This window comes from Grosmannia clavigera, assembly GCF_000143105.1.
Source record: "Grosmannia clavigera kw1407 unplaced genomic scaffold GCSC_113, whole genome shotgun sequence".
In the NCBI taxonomy this organism is placed as follows: Eukaryota; Fungi; Ascomycota; class Sordariomycetes; order Ophiostomatales; family Ophiostomataceae; genus Leptographium; species Leptographium clavigerum.
The window spans coordinates 766,332-786,602 of NW_014040831.1; the positions used below are offsets into that span (position 1 = coordinate 766,332).

The 20,271-nt window shown below is 58.0% G+C and overlaps 4 protein-coding genes across 4 annotated transcripts; 2 read left to right on the forward strand and 2 right to left on the reverse strand.

Moving 5' to 3' along the window:
- Window positions 1–5,207: 5,207 nt before the first annotated feature.
- Window positions 5,208–6,722, forward strand: CMQ_3622 (2-dehydropantoate 2-reductase; the record flags this gene model as incomplete). Its single annotated transcript, XM_014319560.1, has 3 exons — window positions 5,208–5,245; window positions 5,489–5,555; window positions 5,628–6,722. 3 exons carry the CDS (start codon window positions 5,208–5,210, stop codon window positions 6,720–6,722), a joined length of 1,200 nt encoding a protein of 399 aa, XP_014175035.1.
- Window positions 6,723–6,930: 208 nt separating this feature from the next.
- On the reverse strand, window positions 6,931–8,631 carry CMQ_3664 (phosphotyrosyl phosphatase activator; the record flags this gene model as incomplete). Its single annotated transcript, XM_014319602.1, has 2 exons — window positions 6,931–7,717; window positions 7,874–8,631. 2 exons carry the CDS (start codon window positions 8,629–8,631, stop codon window positions 6,931–6,933), a joined length of 1,545 nt encoding a protein of 514 aa, XP_014175077.1.
- Window positions 8,632–9,270: 639 nt separating this feature from the next.
- On the reverse strand, window positions 9,271–18,682 carry CMQ_3529 (uncharacterized protein; the record flags this gene model as incomplete). Its single annotated transcript, XM_014319467.1, has 10 exons — window positions 9,271–9,310; window positions 9,376–9,446; window positions 9,537–9,677; window positions 9,784–13,149; window positions 13,274–13,370; window positions 14,670–16,878; window positions 17,377–17,539; window positions 17,596–17,652; window positions 17,720–18,159; window positions 18,220–18,682. The coding sequence occupies 10 exons, from the start codon at window positions 18,680–18,682 to the stop codon at window positions 9,271–9,273; spliced, it is 7,047 nt and encodes a 2,348-aa protein (XP_014174942.1).
- Window positions 18,683–19,372: 690 nt separating this feature from the next.
- CMQ_3755 (60S ribosomal protein) lies at window positions 19,373–20,254 on the forward strand (the record flags this gene model as incomplete). The annotated part of the gene is made up of 3 exons (XM_014319693.1): window positions 19,373–19,643; window positions 19,708–19,821; window positions 19,887–20,254. The coding sequence occupies 3 exons, from the start codon at window positions 19,373–19,375 to the stop codon at window positions 20,252–20,254; spliced, it is 753 nt and encodes a 250-aa protein (XP_014175168.1).
- Window positions 20,255–20,271: the final 17 nt, after the last annotated feature.

The window sequence follows — 20,271 nt, forward strand, 5'->3', positions numbered from 1 at the left end:
TCTGCCTTTTTTTTCCTTTTTCCCCCTCTTGAGCCGGCAAACGTCTGACACTGCTCGTGAGTACGACTCTGGCAGAGACGGTGTGGACGCGTGAGAACGACGGGATCGCACGGCTTCGTGCTGCATCGCGCTGCTCCAGCCGATATGCGCAACACTGTCACCGACTCTGCCTTCCCCACCGTCTGCTTTGATATTGGTCGGCCCGGGACCGCCCGAGCTGAAACCAGGCTTCTCGGTGGACATGTCGGGCTGTGATTTGCCAGGGATAAGCGCTCGCCCTTCACCTGCAGCAAGCGGGACCAGCAGCAGCAGAGCAGGGCTCGCGGCAGCCGAAACGAGGCTCGCTATCAGGACAGCCCTTTGCATGTCGGCCTCTGTACTTGTATCTTACCAAACCATAGGGAGTACGTACGGCGTAGAACGGCTGGCAGATGCTGGCGTCCTACCTGCTGACTGCTGCATTAGGAGCCATTAAGCGCGGCCGTAGTGGCTGCCGGAGATGTCGGGCTTTCTAGAACCTTTCCCAGTTCTTCGCCGTGCTGCCAATCTCCCCTGATTAGGGCCTCACACGCCACGCGCCCATTGCTCGCTCGGCGTGGGGTGTCGTGGTGAAATCGGCCTTTTGGGCTTGAGGCCCGGCGTGGGTTATCTTCCGTCAATTGACCCTTCCTTTGGTCTAATGGGATACATTTCAGCCCAGCTGCCTAAAGCAGCCCCAAACACACCGCTCCACAGCGACGGAGTACTCTGTATGCTTCCGTGCTTCAGTGTTTCTGTTCTGTCTGCTTGCCCTTATTGGTCGCAGAGGCTGTCGCCGTGTTCCGTATGCAAGATGTGTTTGTGTCGCATCTACAGGGAGGAGACGCGGGGGTGCGAAACAGGACCCGGCCGAAGCTCAGATATGCCACGGCCGTCTGATTATCGTCCACCGCAACGTTCTCCCTCTCCTCACGCCCTCATCGCCACGATGTGACGGAGCCCTTGCCCACCCATTTGCCACTTTCCTTCTCGGTGACGTGCATTGGCAGACATTACCGTATGTTCGGTCTCTCTCGATTCAGCACCCCTTTCCAAGATCGGCTCGCCGTGACGGTGACTATCTGATGTTGTATCGTTACGCTCCCTCCCACCCTCGCTTCCTCGAAGCTCCACTTGCTATCACATTGGAAGGTCACGTACGGAGTATGTACACACGTTCGCGTACTTACTTACCGCACTCGTACTCACAGCACGATCGCCAATAGACTACCACTAACCCTGGGAGCAGCCGGCCCACAGAGATGAGGTGGGTTTTCTGCTGCTGTCAATGACATGATGACCTGAAATTGTGGAGGCGGGCCTTGACGGAAATAGATCCATACTGATAAGTTGTGAGCAATCCGCAAACATGCACGAGTACTATGTATCTTACATAGTAGCTATGGTGGGGGTGCATAGCTCTACATAGTACGAAGTAGCCCCCCAAATCTCCCTCTACCCAAAGAACTCTAGTTGGGACCCACCTATATTCTTTCTAAGCTGTGCCTGACCCCAAAATGAGTTGTGACCGGAGATGCCGTGGTCTCGCCAGATTGCTTTTCCAGCTTTGGGATCCGATCCTCATCGCGTGCGGTTTTGGGCACTTTTTATCGAGAAATGAGAAAAAAAAGAAACAGTTTCAGCCGGCGACTGCATGACGCCGCAGGCTCGGATGGGGAAGCGAAAAAATGAAAGAAAAAAAACCTAGTAAAATGATATGTGAGCAGCCACACAATGCGCACGAGTAGTCTCCAGCCCTCTGCAGGGCGATGTCAATCTTGTCGCAAAAAGCAAATCTCCAGCATAATCAGTGCTGGGCCGGACAGGGAAGATGCGATTTGGGCCGACAGCTACGTCATTGAAACGAGCTTCCGCCACATAGAATGATCCTCCTTGCACGGCAACAAGCCCACTCTGGGGACCAGTCTGGACCACCAAGAACCATACGATATTCAGACGCGTACGAGTAAGGATGTATCAGCCTCCTCCCCCCTCCCCCTTTTCCGTGGCGTGAGAGGGAGAGGAAACAGAGTGGGATTTGTCGACCCGGCAACTCCTGCGAATGCGACGTCATACCTCTGTTGGAAACTGTGCCGTTTATTAAGATTGCCTCCCGGATCTTGCATGCAGTCACGACGGCGGCGACGGCGGCAACGGAGAGGCGAAGCATGCGAGAACTGCCAGACAACCCCACGCATGATCCCGGTCAAGCCCTGAAAGGACAGATGGGCAGGGCGTGTACGAGCACTCATACATACTCGTACTTGTACTAGATAGTACGAGTGGACCAGGGGGAGGATTAAGCTGAGAGGTGGGAGCATCTGGGCGGCGAGATGCAAGATACTACATAGTATGTATGAGCAGGGCTCCACGAGCCGCGTCAGGGTTGACTCACGCACCCTTGAAATTTTGGGCCTCGTCGGTGCTGTATTGGTTTGGTGTCTTGATGCAGATCACGAGACGGCATGGATCGTGAAGGGCCGATACTGCGGTGCAGCAACAAAGCGTGTTACGTAATAGGCGGACAGGACGACACCGATATGAATGAGGGACAGACTAATGCGATCAAGCGATCAAGCGAGAGGGCGAAAGAACGAGAGGACGAGAGGACGAGGAGACGAGCGGACGAGACAACGAGACAACGAGACAATGAGACAACGAGACAACAAGAATCTGCAGAAGAAGGAGAGAGGACAGGGAATGCGGCGAGGTTCGCGGAACGACGGAACACAGCAAAGCACAGTCAGCTGGCGGCTTGGGGCCGTTTTGCCGGCTGTCTGGGGCTGAGACGGCCGTTGACCGGCTCGTATTTGACAAAAAAGCACAGCTGCTTGTCGGAACCAGCATTCCTTGCTCCGAGGGGCATATGCACGAGGAGACGGCGTGCCTTTTCTTCTGAGGCCCCGTTTTTAAGTCCTGTGGTGATGCTTAGAAGTGGAAGCACGTGCAGGCTGACTGCCATCTGCATCTGTCTGCGAATTTTCATCTCGCGGCACACACGACAAGACTTTGGCCCAGTGGCCAGACCGTGTGACCAACGGTCGTCTTTTGTCTCTCCCGCTCTACGCCGACAATACTACATCTGCAGGTGTGGCGGCAGCCGCCGCTGTCGGACAGAGCGAGGCTCGGAAGGGTAAAGATTGCGAAAAACGCAGAATCCCGGCTCTCGGCGACCAGAGGGACACGACCAAAGGGGGGGGGGGGGCGTACGGAAGCGAGGCAGCCTGAGGAAAAGCCAGAGATTAAGTCCTCTGTCTTTGTACTGGCCGACAGATGAGCTTCCGTTCCGGTCACCAAGGCTTCCAGCGGCTCTTCTGGCAGCCCGTCTATCAAGATGGAGGCCGAGCCAACCAAGAGAAATGGATAACTGAAGATATGACAAACGCCCCCCCGCTCTGGATATCAGCTGCGACTTCTATGCAGAAGCTCCCCCACATACTTAGCATCTCCGTGCCCTATTCCATTGGACCAATATGGGTACGACAGAAGAAGTCCACGGACCAGACTTTGCACAGTGATATTGGGCCATAGCGGTGGCAACAGCAAGAGAGGTCATGCATGCCACAAGCATGAAAGACCCGCATAAGGCCCGGGCTTATCTGCTCTCGTCATGGGGGGCGTAGCGAGAAGCGGAGATTTTCCAGGGCGAAAACGAGACGAGGCCGTGTAAGTAGGCAAAGTACGGGCTGCCAGGCAGAGGGAGCGCTTCGGTCTCCGAGCCGGAGGGCTGCCCGTCGTTTTCTGACCGCGGAGAAGACGAGAGGATGTGACTGGCCGCGCATGAGATGCAGAAGATTGGGAAGATGCTATTGTGTGATGCCGAGTACAGTAAGGCTGGTGGAGCTACGCCGTAAAGCTGGAGAAGCTGGAGATGCTGGAGATGCTCCGTAAAGCTGTCTTTTTGTCTATAAGAACGATGGGGCGCTAGGCTTGGCGTTGGGGGCATCGGCGGACCCCGGAACTATTGAGACCAGGGACTGTACTTTTTTTTCTTTTTTCTTCTGGCTCTTCTTTTTCCCTTGTCCTTTATTCCCAGACCACCAGAGGCCGATGCCCGTCCTGGCCGTTGCTACCCCAACATAGCTAAGAGGCCTGATGCGCGTCAGGTATAAGCCTTAGTGTGCATGTTGGTCTCAGGACGGGCTCTCCGAAGGCTGTATGAAGATGGATGTGGTAGGGCGGGCGAGACCCGAGCGTTTCGGGAATGACGTGTGCTAGATGGTGCAAAATAAACATTGGAATACTGAAAAATTGAAAAACTGATTTTTTTTTTACCCAACGCGTGCAGAAATCTCTTCCACAGCTCGTTCTGGCCGAAAAGCCCAATGAAGGGCATCCGATGACCGGAAGATGGGCTCTCTTTGAGCTTTCGGCGTTGGGCTGCATGAAGCTGGCAGTGATCTCATCTTGCATGTACGGCGTGTATTCGCATTGCCAATTGGGCGAGCTGGGAGCCCAGTGAAGCTACGATCTACAGAGCTCTCTGCAGCTGCTCCATGCTCTGTAGCTGTGGCAGCCGTGGCAATTGTTGGGCTGCTGGCGCTGGCCGTCGCTTCCTCGCTTGCACATCCCGTGTTGGGGGGATGAAGGTGGAAGGCCCCCCCTCCTTCCCCATGCTGCACCAAGCTGTTAGCGCCGCCCACGCGCAATTAGTAAAACAGGCGCCAGCCACACATGCTGAAGGGTAGCTCCAGCACAGATGCAATGTTGATTTCTAGCAGGATAGCAAGTAAAACAACCCCCAAAACACCGAAAAACACACTCGGCACGGAAACCGAACGACCGAGCGGATCACTGCTAAACAGCATCCCCCCATCCTCCAATCCCCAGCCCCGACCGCCGGCCTTTTTTTCCTTTGCACCCATTTTCCCCGGTCTCTCGGCGTTCAGTCAGACCGTTGTGCCGATGCTAGACTGTCCTATCACAGCTCACCATTCATTACCGCAGACGCGTCCGACACGATAGGATTGGCCTACCAGTGCTGCTTCTCTCTGTTTCTCTTTATCGTACACGCATCTCTAGACACACCGTCATTCCGATCATCCGCCCCCCCACGAATAGCGAAAGCGAGTCAGAACCCGCCCGACCTTTGATCTGTCTCTGGGACCCGCTAGAGTCCCCATTTCTTGTTTTGGTGTCCTCCGTCTGTTGAGCTATCTTAAGATACGTTGAAATCGCCGCCTACCGCCATGGCTGTTCCGGCCCCGGTCTCGACCGTTCCGACCAGGTGGGTGCAGCAGTCCTTCTTCTTGCGCCCCGTGTCTGCCCGCCCAACACCCCTCCCTCAGTGTGGCTTTCGTCCTTTTGTCTTTCTGTCCTATTTTGCCCTTTTTCCTCTTGACCCTCTTTCCTAGCCGGGTTTTGCATGGCCAGGCGGGGCGTCAGGCTTCCTGTGGACGTCTTGTCATTCGAATTGAGCAGATCGACCAGGAACAGTTGCTCCGAACAGGATCACTGACCGTCCATCCAGACCGGTTCACATTGTCTTTGTTGGCGCTGGCGCCGTGGGATGCTTCTATGCATCTAGGCTTCATCATGTGGGTATTTCCTCTTGCTGCTGCTGCTGCTCTGGAAGGAGGCGAACTCTTTGCTGAACCTGCCGTCCATAGCCGGACAGCAACATCCATGTGTCCCTGATCGGCCGATCGAACTACGCCGCCTTGGCCAAGAACGGCGTGCATCTAGAGACGCACTCGTTTGGCGACTACGTTTTCCGGCCCCACGCCGTCTTCCCGTCTGTGAAGGCGGCGACACCAGTGGACCCAGACAGCATCTCCGAGACCGACGACGAAGACGAGGACGATCCCGGCAGAGACGGCAGAAATGGATACGGCTCGTCTCCGAACCCACCCCGAGAGTGGGACTTTGTCGTGGTGACGACCAAAGCGCTGCCCGACCTCGGCGACGATGCGGCGACGATTGTGCCGCTGGTGGGTCCCAACACGAGCATCGTGCTCATCCAGAACGGTGTCGGGGTGGAGGCACCGTACCGACGACGCTTTCCGCAGACGCCCATTGTGAGCGCCGTGACGGTTGTCAGTGCCGAGCAGATACGGCCGGGCGTGATTCGGCAGAACCGGTGGACACGGCTGCACCTAGGGGCATACACATATTCGGCCGAGTCCAAGGCGCCGCGGTCGCTGGGGCCAAGCCGGGGTGGCTCGTGGGCGGTGGCGCCGGAGAAGGAGTTGACAAGGCGCGGCAGCGAGGCGGTGGCCCGGCTGGCCGACTGGTGGACGCATCTGGGTGGCATCCGGGACATTGAGCAGCTGGACGAGGTCGGGCTGCAGACGGTGCGGTGGCACAAGCTGTGCATCAACGCGGCCTTCAACCCGTCGGCCGTGCTGTCGGGCGGACGAGGCAACGCCGACATGGCGTCGGATCCAGAACTGCGCATTCACCTTGGCGGCGTCATGGACGAGATCTGGCAGGCAGCGCCGCGCATCCTCGGTCGACCGTTTCCTGAGGGCTTGGCCCGACCCGACCGCATTCTCGCCAGCACCGACCGCAACAAGGGCGCTCGGCCCAGCATGTTGCTCGACTGGGAGGCTGGTCGGCCGCTCGAGCTCGAGGTCATTGTCGGGAATCCCGTGCGCATTGCCCGGGCCCGCGGCGTCGACCTACCGCGCATGCAGACGCTGTATGCGCTGCTGCGCAGTACCCAGGCCATGCGGGAGAAGAAGATGGCTCCGGCGAAGCTGTAATGGATGTGTGTTCTGTACGGAGTACGAGTATCGGTATTATGTATACATGCATATACGCATATGTGTATATGTTATTACATAATCCATCTGCATTTATCTCGATTTGCCAGCAAGCTATCTAGTTCTCATAGTTTTCAGTCTTTACAAGCATTAGCATTCCTCCGAGCATGTCCATGCGTGCACCTGGGTAGCAAGCCAGCCGTTGTCCCTACTTGGCCCAGGGAGCTCTCGTCAGGCCGATCTGTGCTGCTGTCGAGCCTCCGTCCTGGGATGTGGGTGTGGCTGTGGCAGAGGAGCCTGGCCGCGATGGCAGGCCTGGCCTGGCTGGCACGCGAGAGTAGGGGATGCCGGGGCCGGGCAAGCCAAGGGTGCCGGGCATGCGAGTAGCCTGGGCCCAGGGAGCAGCAGTAGCAGCGGCGGCAGCGTTGGTGTTGGTGGCCGAGGCTGTGGCGGTAGCGGTAGCGGTGGCGGTGGAAGCAGTGGCTGGCTGGCTGGCCATGTGGACGGAGTGCTGGGGTGTCTCGGCGTCGGGGTCGGCGGTCCAGGCGAAGAGCGAGCCAAAGGCAAAGTGCTGGACGACGGGGAACTTGGAGAGCACCTCGGCGTTGTACATTTTGATCATGCCCTTGTTGATCTTGCCCCAGCCGTCGGCGATGCCGGAGACGTCAAAGAGGATCGGGCTGTGTTCCCAAAAGGGGCCGGTCTTGACGTCGTCGATGAAGCCGACGGCGGCAAAGTAGAGGTTTTGTTGGCGCTGTACGGCCACGGTTGCCGGCCGCAGCACATCGGCCGGCTTGGGTGCACCCGGCGCCGAGCCTTCCTGCGGCATGGGCGTGCTGGCAGCCGTGGCCGCGGCGATGGGGCGTGTCAGCTGGGCCGACCCGAAGATGTATGGCAGGAAGAAGTGGTCGTCGAGACCCCAGACGCCGTGGGAGCCGGCCGGCTCGAGCGTGTAGGTGAGGATGAGTCGGCGGACGACCCGGAGGTAGCTAGAGCTGTTAGTGACGCAGAAGGGGAGAGGAAGTAAAGTTGAAGAGAAAGAAGAAAGAAAGAAGAAAGAAAAGAAAAAGAAAACTCACGGCTCAATCACGCCCAGCACGATGCTGCGCTCGACAGCGTCGCCGTCCGGCCCGCCGTCGCCGTCGGCAAACACGCCCAGCTTCCAGAGGGAGCCGAGGAAGGCGAGAAAGCTGAGCTCGTGGCCGGTGCCGTAGTCGAGCCGCTGCGCGCTGCCAAAGCTGCCGAGAAAGTAGGCGGCGACTTCGTCCATGGCCGTGGCCTGGTCGGTCTGGTCGGTCTGGTCGGTCTGTCCGCCCACCCCCACAAGTTCTTGTAGCAGTCCGTCGGCCTGCTCGGCCAGAAGCCGGTGCCACGTCCGGAAGCTGGCGTTGCCAAAACGCCGTGGACCCGGATCGGGCGGCGCCTGGTCGATGAGCGCGTCAAGGCGGCCCAGCAGCTGCTGTAGCCGGCAGACCGACGGCGGATCCGCGCGCGGCTGCTGCAGCGTGAAGACGGTGGTCGAGGCGGCGGTCGGAATTGTCTGGGTCGTTGCGCGCGGACACATCGCATGGTTCAGCTGCAGGATAAAGAGGCCGAGATCGCGATAGGCGGTCGAGACGAGAAAGCGAGCAACGTCGGGACCGTCAAAAATACGCTTCGTCGGACGGATAAAGGTGTGCTTAGCCCCGGAGGAGTGGTGGTGCCGGTGGTGATGATGGCTGTGGTTGTGGTTGTGATGGCTGTGCTCGTTTGGCTCCTTGTGTTCCTTGTGCTCTTTCTGCTCTTTTTGCTCGCTCTGCTGGGCTGCCACGCCAAGACGCTCCAACTTCAGGAGATGACCAGCTGCCGACACAGGAGCGGACGCCGGCGCCGCCACTGCGACGCCTGCAGAAGCTGTCGTCAAGCTCATCGTAACCGGTCGTGGGAAACTTGTCCCGCCTCGCTTGCGTCTGGCAGGTGGAAAATGATACCTAATGACGCTCGGTTGAAAATGCCCCACCAACTCCACACGTCCCTGCGCTAGCGGCTAGCATTTATACAGAATGATGGGCGAAGATATCACAGAACTGCCAAGGTAGATTAGGTAAGCAGTAACCTTCACATTCATATGCCCCAACGTGCAGCTCAAAATACAAGTCGTGAAAGGGTATTTCGGCAGACGCAAGGATAAACAAGAAGAAACAATCGTGAACAGCAGTAAGCCAAGCAGAAAAAACATAACCAGTCCTCACAATCACATCAATAAGCTCATTCTTGTCCCTGGCCTTCTCTTACGCAGGACTGCCCAACACCCTCAACTCAGCTGCATTCCAGAAGCTCGCCATTGTCCCGAGTCATACACCACAATACATGCGAAAGCCCCGTCAAATCACAAGTCAGATCGAGTTCACCATCCCCAGAAACATTACGGCGAAAGAGAATATATATGTACACATATATATAGAGATGGCAAATAAAAATAAAGGTATGGAAAAGGTCGAGCGTCAACAAGGCTGGCTCCGGAGGGTATCGAATCTGTCGGATAGGTCGGAAAAAAAGAACGTCCCGTCTACGCGAGATGCGTAATATTGGCGATGGATTTCAGCATTCTTCGTCATCGGGTTAGCATTGAGTCTCGAGTGTGAGCGTGTCGGGACCATCGCCATCCACTTACTGGGCGCTTCGGTCGCGCAATTCATCGTCGAGCTCCTGAAGCCCACGCGCGGTCACTCGAGCTCTAGATATCTGCAGGGGCGCAAGCACGATGCATTAGCACTTGTTTGTCCACAACTATGTTAAACGGCAACCTTCGCGTGGGACCGGCGGCTCGCGCACCGAAGCTAGGGCTGCCGACGAGTGGTCTGGCTCTCTGGGCTCACCTTCTGCCGTGGCAGGGGCCCCAGACTCGGCGGCTGCGTCATCGCTGGGCGCATCGGCGTGGTGGCTGGCCGACAGGCCCTTGCCCGCCTGGTGTGTCTATGCTTAGTCAGCGACAGCTCTAGAACGCCCAGAAATACAGCAGCGTCAAGAAGAGCGGAACAACAGAAGCTGCCGCAAAGACCAGATAAAACGGCCTGCCTACCTTTGCTTCGGCCAGCTCGGCCTCTTTGACCTTGAGCTGTGCGAGCAGCTCCTCGATCGTATGCTTCGCCGCCGAGTTCTTGTTCTGCTCCTCCTCCACAATCTGGGTCATCGAATCGTGCAGCTCCTTGTAGTCGGCCAGCGTCGTCTTCACCTTGGCCTCACCCTCCAGCCTGACCGCCTCGAGCTCCTTCTGCAGCAGCTCGAGCTCCTCCTGCGCAGCCCGTGCCCCGTCGCTGGCATCGGCCGCCTTGGAGTTGGCCGCAAACAGCTCGTTCTCGTGCGTCTTCTTGAGCGCTGACAGCTCCGCCCGCAGACCTTCCAGCTCCCTCACACCCGGCGGCGATGCCCTGGCGTCTAGTGCAGCCTCAGCCTCGATCTTGGCCATCTTGGCCATCGCCAGCTCCCCACCGAGCGCGTCGCTCTCTGCGTTGGCCTTGGCCACGTCCGAGAGCGCGCCCTCCAGCGCTGTGGTCACCTGGGTCAGACGCTTCTCTAGATCGGCCGCATGTTCAGCAACTGTCGCCTGCTGTGCCGCCAGCTCGCTGATTTCCTTGGCGTGGGCCTCCTTCAGTGCCGCTGTTTCCGCAGCTCCTTCACTCTTGGCCTTCTCGATGGCATCAGTCTGCATCTTCAGCAGTTTCCCCATCTCCGCATCGTGCTCGGTCTCCAAGCTGGCCGTTGCCTTCTGCATCGCATTGCTGTGAGCGAGTGCCGCCTCGGCCAGTGCTGTTGCAACCGTTGCAGACGCCTCCCCAGTGCTCTTCTGCAGCTCCGCCTCGTGCTGCGCGGCCAGCTCTGCCTTGAGCGACTCGAGCTGCGCTGTGTGCTGCTTCTCAAGCTCCGCCTTCACTTCCACGAGCTTGGCTGCCGAGGTATCCTCGTTTGCCGCCGTGGCTGCGCTGATGGCCGCCGCATGGCTGTCCTGAATCTCCTTGATTGCCGAGGCATGCTCTGCCCTCAGGGCCTCGATGGCCTCTGCGTGAGCCGAGCGGAGGGCATCGAGTTCCTTAGCCAGGGCTTCTGCCGACTCCATCTGCAGGTTGTCAACGTGTTCTGCATGGCTTGCCTTGAGCGTGGCGAGCTCGGCCAGGTGATCGTCATTCGACGAGCTGGTGGCAGACTGCATCGCTGTCTCAAGCTCCTTTACATGGCGAGCCAGAAGATCTTCCATCTCCTTCTGGTGGGCTGCCGTGCTTTCCTCCAACGCGGCCGCGTGCTTGGCCTCTGCGGCCCTCAGCGCTTCTGTATGCACATCCTCGGTCTTGGACATGGAATCGACAATCTCGTTGTGCTGTGCTTCAAGGCTGTGAAACTTCTCTTCGAACGCCCGCAGGACCTCGATCTCGGCCTCGTACTTCTCCGACACTTGCTTCAACTTGTTGCTGTGCTCTTCGATGGCAGTGTCGTATTGGCTCTTGATCAGGGCCATCGCTGCATCCTTGTTGCCGCTTTCCTCGCTTGCCGCTTCAGTCGCCTTCTGGAGGGCTGCAAGAGCCTCCACGGCCTTCTGGGCGGCCGCCTTTGAAGCAACCAGATCCTCCTGAAGCGCCGCCACCGTGGCCTCGAGGGAGTTGAGCTTAGCATCCTTTGCCTCCAGCTCTGCCTTTGCTCCGGCAGCGGCGTTCTCGGCCGCCTGAAGTTTGGCCTCCAGGTCCGACACTGCGCCGGCTTGCGCCGCCGCATCCTCTACAGCCTTCTCAGACGCCAAAAGCTTCTCCTTCAGCTCGCTGATCTCGCTCTCCAGTGCAGTCATTGCGGTGCTGGCCTCCCCGGCCTTGGCCTCCGAAGCCGAGAGGTTGTCAATCTTCGCCTGCAGCTCGGCAAGAGCGGCCTCGTGGCGGGATGTCAGCTCGGCCACAGCTTGCTCATGGACAGAAGACGACGCGGTCTCGCCTTCCTTCAAGGCATCGGCATGCTTCGCCTCTAGGGAAGCAAGAGCCTCCCGGTGCTCTAGAGCAAGAGACTGCTTCAGGGCATCGAGGGCAGCAGCATGATCCGCGCTGGCGCTGGTCAATGCCTCCTGCTTCTCTGCTAGCTTGGCATTGTGTTCGTTCTGTAGCGCCTCAAGAGACATCTTCAGAGAGTTGATCTCGGCATCGGAAGCATCCTTGGACGATGTGATATCAGCAGCCTCCGCTTTGTGCTTGGCCAGCTCATCTTCAGCCACAGCGAGCTTCTCTTCAATCGTTTTGACCTGTGCATTCAGCGCCGCAATCTCCTCCTGATGCTCGGACTTCAAGGCGGCAATCAGGTTGTCCTGATCCTTTTCCTCGAGCGTGGTCTTCTGGAGCTGATCGTTCAAGAAGTCGATTCTCTCCTTGGCAGAGTCGATTTGGGCCTTCAGTTCTGTGGTCTCGGCCTTGCTGCTTGCGAGCTTTTCCCGGAGGTCATCCGTTTCCTTGGCCGTCTCGACAGAGGATGAAGACGAGCTGTGCATCGACGGGCGGCTGATGTGCCGGGTAGCGGCCGATGTCGACGCAGCCGAAACCCCGACCGTGGACAAGCGCTTCTTGGCCTCAGCCACCAGACCTGTTGCGGCTGGGCGGCTCGCCGTCGTCCTGGTGGTAGCCGTGTTCGAGGAGGAGACAGAGCTGACGCTTGGCTTATGTACTGGGGCATGTGTTCCGCCATGGGGTGCATTTGTCGAGGACGTGGAGCCGGTGGCTAGGGGCTTCCGCGCCGCAGCAGCCGTGCCAGAAGGAGGCTGAGGGGTGGTAGCACCCGCTGGCCTGGCCGTTCTGGTGGTCGTGGAAGCAGTAGTGCCCGGGGCCGTGGACGTGCGGCGGGCGACAGTGCTCGAGCCAAAGCGCTTCTTCTCATCTTCCGATGCAGAGGTGCTCGATCTGTGGGTGGCATTCGACGAGGCCGTGGCGGGACGCTTGGCAATGCTGCCGGACGTGCTTGTGGCTGGGCGTGCTGGAGCCTTGTTCAGGCCAGCGGCGGTGCTGGTGCGCGGATGCGTGCCAGTCGATGAAGCCGGCTTTGCAGGCGCAGCACTGGTGAGACCCGTGCGGCGTGCGGTAGAGGGCGGCACGGTGCTCGATGGCCGCTTCGTGGCATGAGCTCCGGTGGCTGACTTTGCGGCAGCCAGCTTTGTCGGCGACTTGGGAAGATCCGTTGATGAAGGCGATGTGGGGACAGCCAGTGTGGCCGGCGTTCCCGGGGACGTTGGAAAGACGGGTGACACCGGCGAGGCCGTGGAGGAATTGACGACAGAGAGAGCTGGCTCAGAAATAGGAGGCTCAGGGGTCTCAGCCTTTTGGGCCATGTCGAGAACGGCGGCGTCGGCCATGGGGACTGCAAAGGACGGTAGGGGCGGCGTCGTTGAGACCAGGCCGATATAAACAAGCGGTGCTTGTTTAGTCTAGTTGCAGACGTTAGCAGCCAATCCTGTATCGTCTCGGTGAGGCTATAAAACCGCGTGGTAGCGCGTCTGCCGCGGCGACAATCCGACGGATTTTATGTGCGAATCGGCTTTGCGAACTCACCTCGTGTATCTGCAACGTTGATGCAGCAATCAAAGACGGGTGCCAATTGGGCGAGTTGGCCGATGCAAGAGCTGGTGCAATGCGGTCGATGGAGCTCCTGAGTGGCGCGAGCTGGACACCAAATAGAAGCAGGCCGAAAGAGATAGGGGCCAGACAACAGGATTCTGGTGGGAAGACAGCTGCAGCGTCGAGAGAGCAGGAGATGGAGCAGAACAGCAGAAATAACCGCAGCTGCCTCGGTTTGGAATTGCGTTGATGCAGAGAGAAAGGGGGAGAGAGAGGGAGGAGGAAGCGCGGTCGATTTGGAAGAACTGAAAAGAAGGGGATAATTGCGGTCGAGAGAGAACAGGGGAAGAAAAATTAAAGTGGAAAGGTATTGCATAGAATCGGTGGTGGACGAACGCAGAGGCCACATGGAAGAGAGAGGGATACGGAGGGAAGGAGCACAGACCTTGTGCTGTCAGGGGGGGGAAGGAACGACGGCGGGCACAACGGCCAACCGTACGGAGTTCTTGCCCCTATTACAGAAGCAGCAGCAACAGCCAGGGCCACAGCCGGCAGCCGGTGCCAGACGACAGGCTATTTATTATTTTAGAAGCGAGCTAGGGGCTCGGGACGTGTTCGGTTTTTAGCAGGAGCCCGCGCTAGGCGACATTGCATTGTCGCGACTGGCTGCCAGATTACATAGTACATACGTCGTAGACGGTCAGATTGTGGGCACAGCGAAAGCAGATGTGCAGCGTGATGCGGTGTGGAGGCTGGCGAGCGAAATACTCCTTGCAAGGATGCGGCGACCGCTACCGGAATGCCGACTGTCGAAGCACGGTGTACGGAGTAGTAGATACGAACAAAAGAGGGACGCTCTGAGCAGCAGAAGAACACTGTCCACACGCCATGTCCTGACGACGTACGGAGTGCGACATACGACCTATGGACTGTGCATTCGCATCTCTGTTTTCGATGACGCAGGAAGACCCGACCGTATGAGTGGAGCTGGCCTCCAGGATCGCCACCGACCTGTTGCCGTCTGCCGAATGCAGCTGGCGGAAAAGGAGAGGCACCTGCAGCTGGGCCAGAACCAACCGGCGTGCAACAGGCCAATGGCCGCGGGCCCAGAGCGCTACTGTCGCGGAGGAAGCAGTGGAGAAAGCTCCTGCACGTTTAGGGGCTCTTACCCCTGTCTCAAGCCTCCCTCGGACGTCCCTCTGAAAGCATGTTGGCAACGGTCAAGAAGGAGAAGTTGGTATCATGGAATAAGACAACGCGGCCAAAACTCCCGCTCCCGCTCCAGCAAATGTGTATACTCCGTAGTGCTACCTACTGCCTTGGCAGTCAGGCAGATAATTCCCGTCACAGCCCGCTGTACCCCGGCAGCCGACAGCCTGCGCCCGCCCACTGGGGAATGGCTTTCTGCTTCTTCGCCGCCATTGTGCGTGCCGCGCTCTTGATTATCTCAGCCTGGTGCGCCACGTCCATCAGGTCGCGGCCGAGCTCGGCGGCCAGTCGGACCAGGTTGGGCTCCTTCCTCCTCATCAGGTGCTTCAAGATTTGTTTTCGCTCCTCTGCGCTGAAGGTCTTTCCAGACATGTCTGTCTGCAGTTGTGTTTGAGCTTGTGTTTGTGGACTTGGGCGAGACAGAACCCGTTGAGTCTGGGTCGGTTGCGTTTGGGCTGTTTGTGGTGGACTTGGCCGAGGCGATACCGGTTGAGTCTGAGTCGGTCGAGTCGGAGTCGGCTGTGTTTGCAGCTGCATCGCCGGCTCAGCCTGCCGCTCTATGGAAACAGCTACTGGCTCAGTCGGCGAAACAATCATGGTGCTCTGCTGATCATAGCCATCGCTGTAGAGACAAGGCGGCGTGGCCAGCCGACCAACACGCTGCACGGCCATGTTCTCGTGTGCGTCATGCCTGACTTCGTCGTCGTCGTCGTCTATAGGCCGCGTGGGCGTCTGTCTGCTGCTGGCGACTCTTGATGCCGGCTGCATGTCTCTAAATTCGATCAGTGCTGCGGCTGCTGCCTTTGCCGCCTCTGCTGCCTCTTGCTGTTCCACTTCCTTCAGCCGGGCCGTCCGTAGCAATTGCATGTCGCCCAGGCGGATCTTGCGCTCCAGCTCGATCTTGGCCGTCCAGATCTCGTCCTGGACGCGGTTTACGAGAAGGTGCAGCCGTCGCCGAGCCTCCTTCTTGGCGCCGAGCCGGCTGCGTTGCCTCTGGCGGCCGACGTCGTCGCCGTCACGAGCCTGGTCCTGGTTCTCGTCGCCGCTGCTAGCTTGGTCTCCATATTCGGCCCGGTAGCCGAGTTCGTGCGCCAGGGCAGCCTCGAGCCGCGCGAGCCAGGATGAGGCCTGTGCCGCAATCTCGAGACTGCCCCGGTTCAGCTGGCAGACGGCGAGCGGCACGTAGAAGCCGTCGAGGCAGATGTCGTCATCGTCGTCACGGCCACCCAACATAAGCGTCGTCTCCAGCAGCGCGGCAGCCTCCGGCACGACAAAGGTGGCCAAATCCTCGCAGAGCAGCGCACGCATGCGGCGCTCCCTTGACGTCAAGTCGTCGGCCACGGGCGCGAGCGAGATGTCACAGGCATTGATGATGCGTTGCTGGATGCCGTCGCGCAGCTGGCGCAGCTTTTCGGTCCTCACCAGCAGATACGCGTATTGGGCCAGCGGCTGGAAGAACCGCTCGCTCGGGAAGACCGGCTGTGGCGTCTTGGCATACATGGCCGCCAGCTCTGCCAGCTGCTTCCGGAGCTCCTTTCCCTGGGCCGTCACTGGCTGCAGACCTGACTGCGGGTTGGCCTGCAGCTGTCGAAATGCCACCTTCCACGTGCGCTTCCCTGACCAGCCGATGCTGCTCATTAGCTCTGTGATCTCCCTCGCTGTCTGGCTGTCCAGCCCGATTGTCTGCTTGTCTTCCTCTGTCATCATAATGTCTGCTTGGGCCACCTCCTCGACTTCGTCCGTCTCTTCGGCTGTCTCATCAACAGGGGCGCTGTTCTCTGGATTTTCTCCTTCGCTAGTTTCCTCCAGCGCGGGCACTCCACCCTCTTCGTATTCGTCAGCATCATTTTCGTTCTCTTCGTTCTCTTCGTTGTCTATTGCGTCGTCCGGCTGCCCTTCAGGGGACTCTTTTCTTAAACGGTTCGAAGTTCGTGTTTTGCGTTTTGCTGCCGGCTGTGATCTGCTACTCCGGCTCTGCTCCTTTTCGTTTTCGGTGTGGCCATCGATGGGCACTATGCCAGCACTGCGTGTTTGTCTGTTATTTCCTGACTGACGCGCATTTTCCAACGCTTTGGATGCTCTTGCTAAGACGACTTCTGCGCTCACTGCCTTCTGCCGCTTTCGGGTCGGACGAATTGCAGGTGCAGTTGTTCTCGACGGCTGTTTTATCGACGAGCGCTTCCGTTTTCTGTTTCGCAGGTTGTGTTTCTCCCCCTCCCGGTCCGATCCCACGACTATAAAGGTATCATCGCCTGTGCCATTGCTGTGATCCTCGTTGGGGTCTGGTTGCACGTCGGAAACAATTGTATCGTCTTCTTCCGAACTCATGCTGGCAGCTGGCGGCCGTTTTGCGGGAGCTGTCTCAGGACTGTGAACTGCGGCCTTGCGGCCTTTGCGGTTCGCCATCGCATTGCACGCACTTTGCCGGTCGTTTGGCGATACCACGGTTGTCGCGACAAGATCGTATGAAGATCCATTTATTACAGGAGTACTCCGTAGAGATGTGAATTTTGATTAGATAGTCCCGCTAGTTGGTTGCTGCGGCAGCCACATTTCGCACAGCCCGTAAACCATCGCTAACATGCCCGAGAAAATAGAACCCCCTATAACACACCGAAAATTAGACAACGCAGGAGGAAAGAGAGAGAACATTTGAAGAAGCAGTCAGGCAAAATCTGTCGTTGCGTTTGTTGTCATGATCTTCGTGACAAAGGAAAGAATATGTGTCGCCTTGCTCAATCGGTTGTATGAGGAGACAAAGAGTCCAAGAAGCTCTCCGAAAGCGAGAAGGCCAATGTTTCTCACAAGTGACGGGGGCAGTCCGTAGGAACCCATTACAATTGATAGTGCTGGAAAAACAAAGTAGGGCCACCAGCCTTGCGCCGTACGGCCTCGAAAAATCGAATTTTTGATGCCGAAGGCGGAAGTAGCCGTCGACTCCAGTGTGTCGAGGATGTCGTTTGTGAGATTGTTCGCCTGCATCAGGAGGCGTGTTTGGTCATTATACCTGGACGAAAGCGTGTTTTCCAGGCTGATAAGCCGCTCCATTCCCTGCCGAGAGCTGTCAGCATGTGACTTCCTGTGGCACCAGGCCTGATGGGACTTACCTGTTCCAGGGAGCCTTGGCGAAGGGACAAGTCTGCCACATGTCGATGAGATAGATCCTTGCGGTTTTGTTAGCAGGTAGCCGAGTATCGTAGCATGATTCTGGGAATCAGGTCGTAAACATACAAGCTCGTTCTGTAGCGATGCGGATGCCGACAATAGCACGTTCATTGCAGATGCGAACCCGGCCATCTCGCTGTTCACCTGTTGGGACACCCGCTCGAGCGACTGTTCGTGGGCAAAAGCGGCGTGAGAGCTGCTCTCGAGCACAGTTTTGATCATGACGGCAAGCACTCTCTGCAAATCTCCGGCTGCCCGAAAGCCTTCGCGGACAGAGATGCCAGCTTGCTGCAGGACAGGGCCCAGGTCTCCTTCAACGTAGGCGCCTATGTGACTCAGAAGCAGCCATATTTGTTCGATCTGCGGCGTCAATTGGCTGATCTTCTCACTTGCCTGCTGGGCTGCTAGATCCAAGGCCTCAGTCTGTCTCTGAATTTCGGCTTCGACGTCAGCAGTGAGCTTAGCCATGACCCTCGTCAGACGCTGAAAGATGAGAATGTTCTGGGCTGTAACAGGTTAGCGGTGAAGCTCTGATTGTCGTTTGACGGGCACGGGGTGGCACTCACTCTTCTCATGGTCTGCGCGAGCCGCCTCGCAGAAGCGGACAGCCTTGTGGCTGTAGCTCACCCAGGTGTTCCAGGAAGAGGCCGAGTCTCCTAGTCCAGTGAGACATGATTTGATCTGGGCAGGAGAAACATGGAGCTGCGCCGTATCGCTCAGGGGAAGTTTGCTCAAAGCAGGTTCGCGGAACAATTCACATTCCGAGGGGATATGGAAGCTTCCCCTCTCTAGGTCACAAATGGCAAGGCTGGCAGCGTAAGAGTCAACAAAGTCTCGTGCCTGGCGGCCACTATCGGTAAGAATCGTGGCTTCGTCCTTTCCATCTAGGAGCTGACAGTTGTGAACAAGCAGGCGAGCAGCGACACGGTGGCACAACGGCTCCGCTTCCAGTTCTTGAAGCTCATTCAAGGCAATCTGGTAGATTATGGATCGTTGTGTTCCCGATTGAAGAAGCTCAGAAGGGCTCATCCCGGCTACTGGCAGCTGTTTGGTATCGTCTATCATCAATTAGCTTCGGTCTCTTCAAACCATAAAGGAATAAAAATACCATCCACTGGCTGGCTTGCAGACATCCATTTCGAGCATATAGCGTAGGAAATGAAAGTTTGAAATGCTAAAATGGATGATAATCGCCGGACAAGATGCATGGTGGGCGGATAGAACGTCGGTTGTGGTGAAACGAGTACGACGCCAAGGTGAAGAGCAAATAGTGTACCCAAAGGGAGGAAATTGAAAAGAAAAAAAGAAAGGAAGAAAACAGCCCGGTCCAAAATGGAGGCAAGGAGCAACAACGTATCAAGCGATTGGTTAAGAGGATATCTTGTTGCAACTCCCGCGTCCACATTGTCATGAGACGGAGAAGGTCAAAAGATGCGACACATCCAAGACATGATTCTAACCACCATCAAATCAGAGTCTCATGCGGCTCACATTGGACTCTCGCACACCAGGGTCGAGGAAGGTGCGATGTGAGTTCCCGATCAGGAAGGTTTAGGAAGCTAGACAGACAGTATCGCGAGACCACGTGACCGCGGCCAATTGGGATGGATGGGGCCGAAAATTAGTGGCCGGCGGCCGCTGACCGAATTTTTTGAAGCTTCAACCGGATCGTCCGAAACGAGGCCGAAGCGACCTTTGCCAACGCAGCCAGACGACGCCATGTTTGCGCGCAGCCAAGGGCGGGCTCTTGCCCGCACAGCCTCCGCGGCGATTGCGACGCCGGGACGCAGCCAATGGGCGACGGCGGCCGTTCCGTGCAGCTGCTCGCGGGCGTTTTCGGCGACGACGACACAACAGTCCAAGCTGGGCCGGACACCGATCTCGATCCCGCCGGGCGTCGAGCTGCTGATCGGCGAGCCCAAGGTCAAGAAGGACCCGACGACATATCTCAAGATCCCGCGGCGGACGGTGACGGTGGAGGGGCCGCTAGGTAGGCAATTGGCGCCGTTCCTAGAAGGATTTCTTGTTCTGACTGTTTTTTCCCGCTCTTTCAGGCACCCTCGAGCTGGTCCTGCCGTCGTTTGTCCACATCGACCATGACGCGGAGCAGCGGCGGGTGACGCTGAGCATCGAGAACCGCGATCTGAAGGAACAGAAGCAGATGTGGGGTGAGTTGGGGGGGCTCGACACAGGGACGATGCGCCGTGGCGGCCGCTGCTAACAAACGGAACAGGCACGACGTGGGCACACCTCAACCGGTACGTGACGGGCGTGTCGGAAGGGCACACGGCGGTGCTGCGGCTGGTCGGCGTCGGATACAGGGCGACGGTGGAGCAGCGACCGGAGAAGGAGGAGTACGCAGGACAGAAGTTTGTGGTGCTGAAGCTGGGATTCAACCACCCGGTGGAGATGGGGGTGCCGATGGGGATTGCAGCCAGCACGCCGCAGCCGACGCGGGTGTTGCTGGAGGGCATCAACCGGGAGGAGGTGATGTCGTTTGCGGCGGCGATCCGACGGTGGCGGAGACCGGAGCCATATAAGGGAAAGGGCATCTTTGTCAACGACGAGACGATCAAGCTGAAGCAGAAGAAGATCAAATAGGCTGGGCGGTCTGTATG